Source organism: Corvus brachyrhynchos, unplaced genomic scaffold (genome assembly GCF_000691975.1).
Source record: "Corvus brachyrhynchos isolate BGI_N302 unplaced genomic scaffold, ASM69197v1 scaffold5, whole genome shotgun sequence".
NCBI classification, from domain to species: Eukaryota; Metazoa; Chordata; class Aves; order Passeriformes; family Corvidae; genus Corvus; species Corvus brachyrhynchos.
In genome coordinates this window covers 12,331,080-12,347,687 of record NW_008238321.1, presented here as the reverse complement: position 1 = coordinate 12,347,687, position 16,608 = coordinate 12,331,080, and the positions used below count along the sequence as shown (strand labels likewise).

Sequence of the window (16,608 nt, the reverse complement as noted above, 5' to 3'; positions counted from 1 at the left end):
TGAAGCTTTCTGGCTCTGTAAAATAACTATTAAATTGGAGCACAGACCTGGCATAGCTGTTCTACACCCAAAATAAGAGACCCTAGAACTTGAACAAGGGGACCACATCTTGTCTGCACACATCCTACTCCCTTCTCAGATCTATCCACAATTCATGTTAAGAGACTGTAAATAGGAGGCAGCACAAAACAACAAAAAGGTTGGGTTTTGTGTACCATTCCACTTCAGTTCTCTTTTTGGTCTCAACAAGATTCTTCTTGGATCTGCCATAAATACTAGAAAGTTGCATCAAAATATGTATTAGCCTCCAAAGACTTGTCATTCTTTTCTAGTGTAACCACAATCAAAGAACCTCATTCAGTCAGAAAGTCATAATCCAGTTGTAATGGTATTTACTTATTATGTCAATATAGCATCACTTTTTTGATCATTCCATTTTAAAAAGTTCATTCAAGCATTGCACTGAGAAAATCATTAATAATCCTGTTTTAACTTGTAGTCTTACCTGCATTAAAGATGAAAATGCTTTCTTTTCTCCTACAGTCTCCAGTGCTTTGTAGGTTGCACACAAATAAAGAAGTTTAACTTCATCTTTTGTGGATGAACTGAATTTGCTAAAAATCCATTTAAAGATCTTCTCAGCCTCGTAGCTCAGAGAAGCACAAAGAAGGCCAAGACAGCAAGCTCCTTCCTGTCTCAATTCTTGAAGCAATTTGCTACTGCAATTTTCGGAGAGAAAAAAAACCAACTTGGTATCTCAAGCCATGACAGCAGAACAGAAGCATGAACAAAATACTGCATTTTCTAAAGCAAAAGAAAATATATGCAGAAATGAAGCTGCTTCTCTCCTACTTAATGGCAGCAGTGGCAAAGCTAAAATAAAGTTCTAAGAAGTATTATTTCTTTGGAGTAAGTCAGCTTGAATAAAAGTACGGAACAAACGCGCTGCTCTACTTGCAACACACTATCCAATAGGAATGGTTCTTAATATGCAGCTGACTCTGGGTAATAACACTGACTTAAGCACCTAAAAGCCCAGATAAACCTGAGCATCCTCTACATACACTCCTAATTGGATGTAAATGAATCAGCATGTAAAAAACCTTCATTTCGGAAGCTACACCACCACAGCAGCGCACAGCTACACCAGCTGACTGAATGCACCAGAGACAGACTCCACACCACCTACATCAAAGCCACACTGGTGCCTTCACATTCTCTCCAAGGAAACTGTACTCTGGACAGTCCAACAGTATTGTTGATATGCCTAAAAATCTTTATTCTCCCCTAATTTCATTCTGTTCCTGAAATGGGACATCCATGCAAAATTAGTAAATTAACTTCTTTCAACCTTTCCCCCCTCTGTTTCAAACCTAATGCTGTCACTATTTTTCCCCTTTACAGCATTCTTCCCACTTACCTTTCATTGAGTACATCATGAATGGCAGTCAGGATATTATCCAGTTGTTTAACTAGTACCTGTAATATATGATACATAAAAGGCAAAAGCATAATAATTGCCCAATACTGTTACCACAATAGGTCCTGTTTACACCCACAATAAATACAACACTGCCAGTTCCCCTTGCCAAGAGAATGTCATTATGCTTTCCATGGCCACTGAAGACTAGCATGAACTATATTAAGCAATACTGCAATATTATCCTAGATGTTATATTTGATATTTATTTACAGTTTATTTATATTTTATTTATTTACAGCCACGAAAATACTGGCAGCCTGCTATCAAGGTCTGTTCTAAGTTTAGCTCTTGCTGATAACATTACATCACGATGGAAGACTCATCATACAGCTCACGAGTAGCATCTACTGAAGGCCAAATCTTAATACTAAAAAATTAATTGTATCACCAGAAAATTTAACGGAACACATAATCTGAAGAATTAAAGCTTCTACCTAGGCAAGCCTGCATTTCTCAGTGAAATGGAACACAATTTTGGGGATGAAGCATTACTGATGAAGCAGTGCTTCTCAGTAAACATAACCAGAAAGACTTGTTTTCCTAATATGCACCAACCCCCACCACGTTAGTGAGTTGTCTGAAAAATCATACATTAGCTGCAACTGTATAATACATTAACAGGAAGTTTTCTTGACAAGTTAATAAAAAGGTTTGTTCTCTTTTCTTCAGAAAGACATTCATCTTTACAGTGTATGATACTCGGTTTTTGTTGTAAGTTTTGAGCAATGTGATGCTTTTGAGGGTGAGGGGACAGAGATCCACAGGCTTGACCCCTCAGAACTCATAAGGGCATTTTAAAAATGTGTCTGGTATCGGTGAAAGAGGCTAAAAAGGAAAAGGCATCTATATATTTTAGAAGCTAAAGCAGGACACCACTAGATGACAAATGACTACTGACTTCTACTACTTTACTTTGAACTCATATTTCAACCCTGAAGATGAAAAGAACTCAGTTAAACTACACTTAGTAGTGTCACCAACTGCAGGAACTACTGCTAGGTTAAACACTGTCCACTATAAAGTTTTGGCCTTAGTATCACTTGACATCTGATCTTATTCTCATTAGTGAGCTCAGAGAAGCTTAACCAAAAGTTTCTCAGTGACAGACTTAATATTCTGACCACTAACAAAGCTTGTCACCACTGAGTTAGACATTAGAATGGAAATTTCAGTATGTTCTGAGATGCCAATAAACTTAAATAAAATGCAGTTACAAAATAAAATTTAAAAATGGGGAAAACCTCATGGAGAATAATGGAAGTAACTGAAAAAAATAACCACAGCATAACTGTGGGAAGCATTTACTTCCTAAACCCTCATAGTAAGAGGAGGAAAGCTGAAGAATTAAGTAGGCTTGCACAGGGGCTGCTTACACCTGGGTGCACAGACTGGAATACCCCCCATATTCAAGTCTCATGTCCTTTGCAAAAGAGCACAATTATCCCTGGTTAATTAAAATACAATGAGAAAATGGACCAATTTCTTATAAATAAGGACTGACACCGATTCCAAAGCTAAAGTATCAGAGCACTGCTTGCAAATGAGTAGCAGGATATTAAACCATCACTTCCTGCTTTTTAGTACTTGGAGAACTCTTAAGCTCTCCAAAACAGTGGGGCAGATGTGTCAGAGAAAATGCTCTACAATATTTTATTTCAAAATATGTAATATTAAAAACGTATACCCACAGTGGGATACTTCCCATCCCCAAATCGTTAAAAAACACTTGAGGACATTAGACACTTCAACAAATCATCAAAAATCCTAAAGATGTCATGAAAACAAAGTCTTACTTAGTTCCCTTCCCATGAAAGGAAATCCACATACAGAGATGTTTAGTTAGAAAGCTGAGTAGCTCTAAGGTGAGCTGTTCACAAGACTAAATACCTGCATATTTTTAATTTAAAATACAGAAACAGTTCCTGAACAAGGCAACTCCACTTTACTTCCTTTTCCCTCTGCTTCCTTGCTGAGGGATCCAAAGGCTATTCCTAAGACCAGTCAAAGAAAGCCACACACATGCCATGTTAATTCCTACAGTTCAGGGATTCAGTAGCTTGGTCTAAGGCAATACACCATAATAAAATATTTCCTGAAGTACAGAAACAAGACAGACAACCCAGGAATACACTCTCCTTTCTTGTGGAATGAAATTCCTCGAACACAAGATAATCCTTGCAGACATATCCCAACACTCAGATTTGAAAAAGACAGTTTTATAAAACAAGAAATACCCCAATGCTATGGAAAAGAAAGAATTACTGACCAGTTTGTTTTCTGGTTGTTGAATGAATTCTTTCAGTTGCTTTACAGTAGCCAGTCTTCGGTCTCTGTCGTCTTCCCGAGTAATCCTCCGAAGAAGATTTGACAGTCGAGACTCGTCAGAATAAGACAACGGTCGCTCTGAAAAATGTAATTATTTTTTTCCTACAGCATTGATCAACAGTACCTGTATTGTCCAATATGTGTACGTGTGAAATCAATAAGTCATAATAGTAACTTGAGAAAAAAAATAAAGATAAATCCTGACTGGCTTTAAACTTTCATTAAAAGAAAGTTATATGCAAAAATCTGATTTAGCTACCAAAATATTTCATTTCTTCCCATGGACAGCCCAGTTCCTGTGTAGAACTCATTCAGAACTAAGCAGAACTGTTCTACCTCTACACAAAACCCTGGACTTAGTTCTCTTCCACATAAACGGAACTAAAAAAAAAGGGTGTGAGGTAAGGTTAAATCAGACTTCCGATTGAATAAACAAAAATAATTCAACAAATAATATTTCAAGAAAACCTTGTGGAAAAAACAAGCTGCTTCCTGAAGCAAAGAGCCAGATTTAAGTTCAAGCAACTACAAAGAAACAAGATTTTCTCTCTGATAGGTAGTAGGGCTGTGCTTTGAAAAGGAAAGTAGATCTGCTCTTCCTTTATTGAGGAACATAAGCCCCCAGCGTGAAGATGGACTTGGCTGTTCACTTAAGCAGACCATAATGGGGGAGAATCAACATCTTCCTAAGAAAACACCTCATTAAACTTGGCCAACAGCACTCGGTACCAGAGAAGGTCACAATGCAGTTTACCTGATTTAGGGACCAGTTACCTATTCATTCATACAAATAATTAATTTCCCTCATTTCGAAAAAGGAAACAAAATTTCTTTCAATAAATTTAACATTAGATGCTTCATGGTGGTTCAAATTAGAGGATTCATGGAACATGATGAGGTTTTCTTAGTCAACATGACTTTAATGAGAAAATCCGAGACAGCTACAGATAGCTTTTTGCTCTGCTCAACATCAGTCATCTGATGTGACTAAAGCAGCTTTGTCTTTATTCAGTTAATAGCTAATCTGCACTGGCATTACTCCCCAAGAGTGTCAGCTAATTGTCAAGTCACAATCACAACCTTAAAAAAAAAAAACAGAACCAAAAAACACTAACCAAGAACACGACTGAAGCTACACTAACCAAAGCACTAGTTAACAAATATCTGTGACATCATCCACTTTGTGAAAATTCAGCAAGGTCTCAGCCACGTGCTAACGCACTCACAGAAGACAATCTTTGAAATTGTTTAATGAATATACTAACAAACAAAATCAAAGAATTTAAAACCAAAATCTTGTTGCAACACAATCCCACTGTATTTTAAAGAAGATATGAAAAACCAAAATGACTTGCTGAAACCTACAACAATCAAAGACAGCCAAGTTCAAAAGGAGAAACCCTTGAAATCTGGTATCTCAAGGAGAGAGAACATACAAGTCATAGGCAGTAACTTCAGTCATCCAAAATTATATATCCCAACCTTTTAAGGATTAAAGAGATGCTCACATACCCAGGAGAACAGTCTGAATTTACTGTCATTTAGTACTGGCAGAAAGTTTTTTTTATTTAAAGAGTTTTCTATTTCCTCTACACAGACATAAAAAGACACTAAAAGGACTACATAGTTTTTATATCAAGACACCAGAATGGGGTTATAAAGTCTGTGTTTAATCCATTCCTAAAACCACATTTTCAAAACAGTCATGTCACCACTTACACCTCAATTCTTCCACCTGCAAAGCACACTGAACACTCTCAAGTCTCCTTTGAAATATTAATCCTTGAGAAGAAACAGCATGTCCTCATGTTTATAATGTGCCTGCCATAAAGCAGGCAGTTTTTACCAGTGGCTCAACTACTACTTATCCTAAGTGATGCAATAAGTGACAGTGCTTAGTCATGAAGTTTCTATTTTCATTCAAAAATGCTTGGAATTACTCTTTTTTGTTTTTTTTAAACTATGACTCAAACCTGAACTAGTGGGAAGAGTGAAGCCTTCTTCCTCAAAAACACAAGTCCAGCATTCCTGCACCTTTTTGAAATTCCAAATTTGTTCTTGCTTCATCTCCCAAGACCTCGCCCAAATTCTTAGGATGCTTCCAGTTCCTCCCTGGCCTCTATCTCTCAGCTGAGCAAGAGGGAGCACGAGTAGTGGCAGGCTCAGGAGGACAGCAGTGGCTGAGTAATCAGCTGGCAGGATGTGACACTGCCTGACCTGCAGCCCAGGGAGAACAGGTAACGGCTGAGCTGCTCTTCCCACACTGGGGCTCGTTAACGAACAACTTTTTACTCAGGCATCAATTTGCAACAAATCTAAAGCAAATTCTCCTTCTTAGAGATGTCTTTGTCGAATCTGGCTAACCTAAGTAAGGGTTCAAAATCCATTTAAAGGAAATTGAAAAGACTGACAGCCTAAGCCAGATAGATAGTTGAGAGATCTGCCAAACTATGGAGGAAGCCTCAACACAAGGAACAGTAAAGGTGACAGTTTCCATCAACACCGTCTAATCACATATCACAGAAAATAAAATCCATATAGATTGCCTAATCATAGTGAACTTCTTTTCATATTCTGAACACAAGAAAGGTTGCCAAAAGAGATACCCGCTTCCTGAAAATCAGCAGTGTCCTTACCCTGTGATTTCCTCATGTCTTTTGTGGCTAAAGCACGATTCCCATGCGGAACACTGGTAAAATCAGGATTGGTCACATTGTTAACTCTCAGCTCTTGCCCCAACGACTTCCGACCATAAGTATTTTCCCCAGATCCTCCATTGACACTGTAGCCACCTGTGGACAAACCAACGTGACATTAAAACAGGCTCTCAGACCATACATTTAGCAGGGTGGTGAGCTGTGAGTTATTCAATTCATATGCAAATTAGCAGCCCTATACTCTACCAGCTCCTTTAGCTTCCTGTTTCACTTCCACATGCAGCAATGTTTTGTTATACCCTGTAAGTTTCCAGGTCACAGATTTAGAATTTCATCCATCTTACTTTTGGAGGACATGAAGAAAACACTACTGCCATGAAGTTTAATGTCAATTTTGTTGCATTTAATGTTTTCTTATTATTACTTTGACATGAAAGGCTTTGCAAAATACAAGGTCAAACTGCTAGTACACATGGCTAGATACATTCACTTACTTGCTCCTTTATGCACATGAAATCTCCATTCTGTTTTTGCTATAAATCCACCACAGACTGAGTAAAATGGCAAAAAAGAAAAAGGGAAAATTTTTGAAAAAATAAATATGTTATGCACAGATTGAACAGCCCTCCCTAAATATACAAAGGTCAATATTTCCACGCACTAATACTGGTATCATCCTTAATTAAACTCAATCCTACATTCTTCCACTTGAGATACATCTTTGGTAACAATATAAAATGAAAATAAAACCATCATTTTGAGTAATTAAATTGATCTTCCCCCTAGATGCACAAGAACAAGCATACTCAAATTCTGAGACTAGAAATTTTTCCAGTCTGACACACCACTTTGAGAGGCAGGTTGTTCCCCTCAATACTGTAGAGAAGTGAAACTGTCTCCTGAGCCTGCCCAATACTTCACTCAATGTATTAGAGCTCACTTCCAAGGCAGATTTCTGAAGTGCCTTCCCTAACCAAGACAGGGAAGAATCAACTAATAAAATTAAACCCAGAACAACAAAAAATATGCAAGATTTCTTGCAGAAAAGATACTTCCACAAGTCCACCTGCTGCAATGTATAACAGAAAGTCCGGGGAAAAGGAGAGGTGGCTCCCCATAAGAGGCTGCCTACTGAGGCTAAAGGATTGATAAAAAATTAAGTTCAAACCTTGAGGTGAACCTGGACCTTAGTAGATGTGAAGAATGCTTCTTTAAGGTGAAACTTTTGATCAAAAGCAGATGTGAACTACTGGTATACATCTGTGCATTTCTGTACAGATGGGGCTACCCCACCATTGCAGAAAACTCTGTGCAAAGTCTCACTTGTAATTAGTTAACAACAATTACAGTAAATATAGTTTGTGCCCATTTAGATTTACAACATTATTTTTTACAGCTCAGTTTTTAAACAAACTAGCAGGCATGCCACCTTGACATTACTTTGTCAGAACAAACCAACATTATCCTATAAAGGAAGCAACTTCTAATAGCAATTAGTGCATTTGAGCCTGAACATAAGAGTCACATCCTTGGAGGTTTTCAAACCTGAAAAACTTCCAGAAATTATCAATTTGGAAGTAATTTTTATTATCAGCACCAGAAACTGGGGGGAGGTGAGTAGGGGGTATATGGGAGCCAGGACAGAAAACCTCAAATGAAAATTCCCTGCTGGCAGACTCCAACAGATGAATTGAAAAATCTTAGTAAACAAAGAAACTATTCTGCATCCATAAGCTTACAAATTTCTCCAGTAATAAAAATGAACTAGAGATACCTGGAACTTGGTTTTATAGTCAGAATATACTAATCACCTCTTTTCAAGTCACACCTGAACAAAGTAGCACAGAGTGCTGAGCTAGCAGAGACATGCCCTGCAAGATACACTACTGGAGGGAGAGCCAGGTACATTTTTCTTCTCAAATGGAAGCAACTTCACAAACTACCTTTCTGAATTTGTCCAAAACTTACTATTTCACTAGGCTGCCAGTATATTAAATACTAGCATGCTTCAAGTTTTAAGAACAACCTACTATACAGTACACATTCCATGCTGGCATACAAATACACTCAACTTCCTAAGCAGTTTCTCTACTGAAGTTAAACAAATCTTAAGGTTCTCAGACTATGCAGATAAACATGCTTCATGCTTCTGCCACCTACTAACACTACCTTCTACTTATAAAAAAATTAATTTGCACGCAGCTGTAACTTCCCCCAAGATACAGCAATTATTTACAGTCACTTACAGGGCAGAGAAGTAGGGGGGAGTTCAAATACTTTTTAGGTTCCTGAACAAAAACTCCCACACTACTATTTCTGTGTGATTTTTTTTTTGAGTCTGGCCTGCCTGAAGATTTACAGAGTCTAAAAAGTGACTCTGCAAGTAAGAAATCCTTGTATTTGACATCTGTATTTGGCAATTAAAGAAAGAAAGAAGTCAGAATATAGATTTGTCATAAATACAAAAAATACATGATTCTGAATGTTTAGCTGTTTTCTAGAGATAGTATTTCCATCCTAAAAATTAAAAAAAACCAAAACCAGTAAAAATGTATGAAACACACATCACATGATTTATATGAAGTAAGACTGAGGTACATGAAAGTAGAAACTGCCATTAATGATAAAAATATGGATCTGATTACTAAACAAAGATTCCAGTTTGGTGCAGTAAAGCTACAATAGGCAATAGATCAGCATAGTAGCCTGTTTCATCCAATACCAGAAGTACTGGAGACTATTCTGGAAGAAACTGCAGCCTGAAGACCAGACACATCCAGAATGTTGTTCTTCAGAAAAGCGTGCTTAATTCTGTTAACCCATCAAGTCTTCTCTTGCATTCTTCTCCCAATGCAACTGCATATTTTTCTCAGTATTCACATCAACCACAACATTTCTCTGCGCCCTGACAAATCTCCCAAAACAGTGATGCTGTGGCAATGAGACAGTTCTCTGCCTTGTTTTGGGGGAAAGAAGAGAAAAACCAAAACAAAAATTTCTCCACCATTTGCAGTTTACTGCCTTTCCCTCAATGTCCCCTCACAATTCATACATGAAACAGCAATCTGTGTACCTTTTTCTTCATTCTGTATGTCAGTGTGGACTCTGATATCATCGTGTCTTTGCCGAGACACCACAGCTGAATTTGAGGGTTGTAATCCATAGGAGGCAGAACTGCCCCGATCTCTGGATGAAGAGTATTTTAAATTGTCCTGGTCAGCTGATGCACTGTCAGTTCTACAAAGAGAAAAATATTTTTTTTTATGTAGGGGTATAACAGGAGTGGGATTCACATTCATTTATAAATACAACATATTTAAATGACAATCCCAAATGTATTTCCCTGTGTCAAAAAAGTTGTATGTCTAATCTGCTGCTTAAAAAGTGACCTTAAATTCACACTGGGATGGGAACTGACTAATTACCAGAGCAACATGCAAAGGAAACGCATTCTAATGTGCCAGCGCCTTTTCTTAGGATGCTCTCAAGCCTCTTTTCAGTTGGATGTCTATACCAGGAAAAAATTACTTCCCAGGGTAACAAATAAAATACAACTAGGTCTAGGTATGCACCACACTGTATGATACAGTGCCTGCCATTTGTGAAAGTCATCACTAATCCACATTTACATAATATGCCACGGGTCTTACTGAGCAACATAAACCCTCTTCTTAGATGGAAGCATGTAACTGATCATCAGCACAAAAATCACATATTATGTTTTTACAAAATAAAAACTGCAAAGCAAGGAAACAGGTTTGACCATGAAAAAACTGAAGGTAAATTAAGAGCTGTGATCCTTTAGAATAAATGTCTGCATATAAAACACAAGTTTAAAAAAAAAAACCTGCATTAGGTTTAAACCACTCTCATATCAGAAAACTGATATAGCCCAGAATAAAATCTTAAGGAAAAAGATTAGAAGTATGAAACCAGCTCTTCTCCCTGGACATACTAAGTGGTACAATTTTTTAAAACACAGGACTTCAGAATGTAAACTCAACCAATCACTTTAAATGCATTCTTACAAGCAATGATGGGGGGTTGATATTAAAACAAAGCAATACCCAAATATCCAAAAATATCCAAAGGGAGAATCAGCAGAATTTTGCTCAAGTGTATTTGGAATTAGACTATTCACATTATTTACAGCAAGCTTTCCCTGAGCAAACTCTAAAGATCAACTATTTTTACTTAAAGCTTTGGGTAGCTCATTTGATTCTTTAACAAAAAAGCAGGACAGATCATTCCTGTAAATTAACTACAATTTGTGTAAGGATAAACACCACATGTTCTTGAGAAAAAGTCTTTCATTCTTCCTTTTCAAGAGAACACTGCGATTAGAAATGGTAGACAAATTCAGGGAAAAGAGAGTCAGATACATCTCAAGGCCAAAAGGGAAAAACACAGGTAAACTTTTTGATAAGCAGTTGTTACTTAAGCAGTTCTAAAGGCTTGCTACTGTCCAACACAGCTTGGCCTCAGTACAACTGGAAGAGGAATACCATGAGCACTGATACTTGCACAACCAACTGGAATTAAAAGACACGCATTTTGTTCTCCTGAGAATGTTAAAAGACATTATATTATCAATTTGGAACAAGAAGAAAATTGTACTTTTGCCCTGTTCTCACAGTGCAAGTTGATACCAGATTTGCTTGGCAGGTATTATTCCCTTTTGCACTGTAAGCAAGTTCAATTTTAGACATACACAGTAAGACACTTTTCCTCATTCAGTACTCACTGTGCCACCACATCTACTGCTTTGTTGGGCACTTGCTTGGACTATTTATAAAATAGGCTATGCTAGTCTAGAGGCAAAGCCTTAGTAAAAGTCTTTATTAATGACAGTTAACTAGGATTGTAAAAGTCTTTGTACAATTGGGCCATCATCATTCACCTAAGCTATGCTGAACAAGAAGTTCTGCACTGTATCTTCACACAGTATGAAATTTAAATGTGCCCAAACCATGTGCAAATTTCCAGACAGATACAGAGACCCCAGATCTTCTCTCTGCCCTAAAACCTCCCAGTTCACTTTGAGCAGTTACTTTAGCCTTTCAATGACACAGGCTGACAAATTTTCAGTTGGTAAATTTAAGTACTGATGGCTTCTTACGTTTACCTTCCCAAAGGGCATTGCTTTTTTTACAGCAATGCACTGTAAACTGAATCATTTCCAATTGTCAACCATTAAGGCTGAAATTCCTACGTCTGAAGAAAAGCTGATTAAATGTAAAATTTTTAACACTGCTCTGCACATCCCAATCAACTGAAGGGCTACACTTTATCACCAAATAAAAGGTGAGTCCAATTTTAGTAAAAAATACGTAATTGTTCTCCTGTATATCAATTTAGGAGACAATGATGTCCACTGAAAACATTGTTCCCGCTATAATAAACGTGTAGCTTAGATAGGATAGAAACTCCTGGCTATCTTTATGAGGCAGAGAAAAAAAACATCCCAGAAAGATGCTGATATTCTGTGACCCAACTGACTGCTATGATCCTTATTGCTTGGAAAGAGCATTTCAAACGGGAAGGAGCTTGCAAGGAGATTCACAGCAGAGGAAGAGCCCAGGACCTGATGGACCTGTGCATTTCCAGCTGCCCAGTGACACACAGCACTTCTCAGGTGAGAAGGGAACTCCAGAGCTGTACTGTAGGCTCCTGCAACACAGCTCTGGGAACTTGTGGCATGGGCTCCTCAAGCTCCTCCTGGGGCTGTGACCCCAGTACCTGTCACCTGCCCCTGTGCTCCCTGACCCAGGAACCCAGACACCAGGGTGACACAGGGCACTGCTGTGCACACTGCATGCACAGGCAGAGACACTGAATTTCCAAATCCATTTCTGAAAGATACCATTTTTCATGTCGGGAATGTGGTTATGATTTTGAAAGACAGCCCCTCAGGTCTCAAAGGCAGGCACTCCGTGTTCAGATACTTGCCAAAGTAGTTACTCTTCCCACCTCACTCCAGCCATTCCACCAGGCAATGGGCAGAACAGTACTGCTGGCTACCTCAGCTCACGCCTGCATTTCAGGAGGGCACTGTTCCTGCTCACATATGGGTATTTCCACTTAAATTGCACTGCACCAAGCAGATGCAAATTACACAACAGACCTCAGCATTATCCTATGTAACAACAAATCTAAGTTACATACACTGACATTGCCACAGACCTAACAAACATCATATATTAATAGAGTCTCAGTGTACACTGTTAGCAACAGATAAGCAAAAATAAAAATACAAATGTTATATTAAACAAAGTTGAAATGGAAAATTGCAAGGATGAACATGACTGCGATTACCTTATACTGTAGCTTCCAAAGCTTATCTGGCACTTCATGAGAGACTATACTGTTTTACTTCCACCTGAAAAGTTCACTGATGGAGACTAAGCAAAGTACTTTAAGAGCTCACGTGAGTGTTTTCATCTGTGTCTGGTTCTGGTGGAAGATCACCCATCACCACCAGCTGGCTGCAGACACTATTTTAGCAGTATCATTTAAACAGAAGAGACTCCATTCAGTTTTCTGCAGGGTGATTTTAAACCTGCCTTTGTCCATCAGAAAAAGAAAATAGTTCACCCACCTAAATAAGCAGAAATGGCCACTAGTGTGCCCTCCCTCTGCAAAAAGGCTGCTTATTTTTTTTCCATTGGCACAGAAAAGGAAACTTAAGACTTCTCAAAAATAAGTCTATTATCTCGTTCCATCAAAAGTAGCAGTATGATTTGACTTGCCAATTTGTCTCACTGAAGAGAGCATGGCTGAGAGCAACTAGTTTAAAAAAGAAAATCTTTACCAAGGAAAAAAAGGAAAACAGATCAATCAAAAATATATTGTTCCTACAGTTATACGGAAACCTTAAGAATTTTTATCCAAGAAACTTGCTACAATCTGGTATACACTGTTATGTGTAGCTTTTTCAGAACAACCCTGACGTATGGACATTATTTGGAGACAAAAATGACTTAATTGTTCTATTTGGTTTTATTTCCAAGTAGGGGACCTACGTGAAAGATTTAGTCTGAGACAACTCTACTGTGTGAACTCTATTATTGTTCAAGTCAGTTGATTTTACTTGCTTATTTGCTCTATTTGACAAGTTTATTTGCTGTAATGCAGATAAATTCTTCATTACTTAAATTCTTTATCAGTAAAATATTTAAAACTTAGAAGAGTCACTGTATCCACTCAACAGCTTCCCACCAAGTTTCTGACTGCTCTGCCACTGGCATGCAGAGCCTCCTTTTGCCATGGACTTTTCATCACTTTGGTCCACCCTGCCAAGCCAGAGCCTGGCTGAGCCCACCCCAAAGCCTACTTCTGCTTCTACTCCTGTGTTGAGAGAATACAACTGGCCATATTTTCTACTCATGAAATAACTAATTAACCATTTTCCTACTGCAATTCTGCAATTTCCACTGCTGGACATCAACCTGCCATCACAGTCGCATTTCAAATCACCTCTTGATTCTGCATCACTCCCTTCTTAGACAGTAGCTCACCAACTTCATTCTGTTACACAATGGGCATCAGAAGGGAATGTCAGGGAAAGGTACCACATACACACATCCTCTTCCTTTTCCATAGGTATATTCCAGTAGACATTTTGGGGTACAGGATATTATGCTAGTTAAATCCTTGGTCTGATTTAGTATGGCTGTTCTTGCATGGAAAACTATCTGCACTCCAAGTTTCTTCTCCTTCCCACTGACACACTTTCATCTTCTTTCATCTTTCTCACATCTCATTCTCCTGTCTTCACATTAAAAACAAAGGTTTTTACATTACAAATTTCAGCTCCTCCATTTTACCAAAAACCAGAAAACCTCTTTGATCTCACACCTTCCCAACTGTATCAGCATATTTAACACAGATGTGAAAGGAATTATGGCTGCAAGTCCAGAACTGAACCCATTCCTGTTCAGCATCCCCCACATGCTGAATCTCCATTGAATCTCTTCTCAAGGTTTCCATTGATGTTTTCACAATGGCACCTCACAACTGATCCTGCATCTCATTCTTTAAGCTGCCTTCAACATCACTACTTTTCTCTCTCCCTCCCTATCTCAGTCTTTGCTCTCTCCTCTCTCTCAACTACCCCTGAAGAGACAGTCTTACCCCCTTTCATCCTACATGACTCTACACCCATTCTTAGATAATCACAGCAACATCCTCAAACACCTGTGTTCCCAACTTTCTGATCCCTCACCTGTGCAAACTAAGGTTTCAGCCTATTTCTAACAAACGTTTTACAGGTACCTTGTTGTACATGCAAGCACAGAAGAAACAGAGTCTCTGGCTCAACTTTCCTCCTACACAGCACCCACTACTATCACCTGTTTGTCACTCACTGCGTGGACCCAGAATTATGATCAGACAATTTCCACAGTGAGTGCTTGCTTTTTGTAAAAGACATGCCTCTGCCCTTCACAGCCACGTGAAAACACTGTTCTGAACAGCACTTTCCTGGGCCATTTGGTCTATGGGTTTCTTTTCTCCCTGCCAATATCTCCGAACCTGTCTGTAATTAAAGACAGGGTACTTGTCCTCGGTTACAAACTTCCAGCCAGGATGTTCTCCTGCTTAGGCCGCAAGCTACCTGGAAGGAGACCATATTTTACTGTCTTTTCTCATCAAGTCTAGACCCAGAAGGACCAGGGAGTAACTTGGTTTGGCAAGCACCATGCTAACAGAAATTAGGAACTCGTAACACTGATTTACATTGTAGAAGCACACACACCATTTTCATGATTTCAGTTCTAAAACCTAATAGGACACTTCTGGAAATTTGCTCAGATGTGAAAGATCTTGTTTTACACTTTTTCACATCCTCCCCTGCTAACCTACATTTACGATAGGAGAGACAGAGAGGTCCTGTTAATTAAAATCTTATCTTCCTTTTCACGCTTTCACCTAAGAATGTCATGGTGCACCCTGCACTTGCTAACCTGCTACCCTGCACTCACACTCCTGCATTTCCTCCCAAAGGGCAGTACTGCTTGTCTCAGTACACAATTAGCCCTTAGGACTCTAACAAATTAACTCTGCTCACACACAAGGCCTGCACACTGAAATGATTTTATTTTTTGCCCCAAAAGCTGTAACAGGGAAAATGCAGTGAGATCTGTTAAACAACAAGAAAAGAAAAGAAAGAAGCAAGTGTCTAGACAGATGCAAAGGTTAGGAGGGGGAACAAGATCTTATCAAGCCTTCTCAAAAAACCCTTCGCTGTTCTCTGTCACACACATCCAACATCTATCTACAAAGTTTTTGTGTTGCTATTGAGTCTGGTACACAGCAGAGCACAAACTAATACGCCCCTATATATCAGGACAACTTCTTCCTCTGTAACACACAGACAGCTCTATCTGTACATACATTGTTGGAAAACCAGTCCACGTGCACCTGATGTATGACTGCATTCACACACACAAAAAATTTCTAATTTCAATTAAAAACTACTTTTCCCTAAAAAAAACAATCTGTGCTCCAACTTTCAGTTTCACACTGTTTTTACAACAGGCCCCAATGCTGATTAGCATTACTAAAAACTGAGAGGAATCTGGACCTACTAATGCAAATGAATCTAGTCATTTTTACACACACAAAAATGTGCGTTTAAAAACACAATCCATCTGATGATACACCCATGTATGAGCAGTTCCTTTTTTTGCCTTTAGGAACTTGAAACAACTACAATTACTACAGCTTTCACTACTTTGGTCACGTCCTTCACCTCTTCCACGCCCTGCAAGACAGCATTTACCAGCAACATCACCTGAAGTAAACGAAACAAACAGTCAGCAGAAAAGGGAAGGAAAGAATATGTGGGTATGTTTGTGTTGTGGGGTTTGTCCAAGATCATATTTCAAATTATGAAAGAAACACAGACTGTCAGTTTTACATAACAGATCTTTCAACCATGCATGTGAATCACTTTTAAAAATTAGTTAACACCAAATCAACGAAGACTGATTTAATCTCTGCACTGTCCTTAAATTTGTTGTGTAGACTCAGGTTTCGCATCACCAGTCTTTTTGAGATGTAAAAAATTGAGTATTGCACATAGATGAAAATGTGCTATGTTTGGGACTGTGTGAACACTTCTGATTCCTGGTATCCCCTCCC

At 38.5% G+C, this 16,608-nt stretch overlaps 1 protein-coding gene across 1 annotated transcript in view; it reads right to left on the bottom strand.

Moving 5' to 3' along the window:
* Positions 1-9,705, bottom strand: part of SMG1 (SMG1, nonsense mediated mRNA decay associated PI3K related kinase) — a 51,819-nt gene extending 42,114 nt beyond the window's left edge. Inside the window, exons 1-5 of the mRNA XM_017734212.1 lie at positions 9,539-9,705; positions 6,445-6,600; positions 3,750-3,886; positions 1,421-1,479; positions 506-719 (exon numbers count right to left, since the gene is read on the bottom strand). Coding sequence (XP_017589701.1) covers positions 506-719; positions 1,421-1,479; positions 3,750-3,886; positions 6,445-6,460 — 426 coding nt within the window. The 5' untranslated portion in view covers positions 6,461-6,600; positions 9,539-9,705. The remainder of the gene's footprint in view (positions 1-505; positions 720-1,420; positions 1,480-3,749; positions 3,887-6,444; positions 6,601-9,538) is intronic.
* Between the last annotated feature and the right edge of the window lie 6,903 nt (positions 9,706-16,608).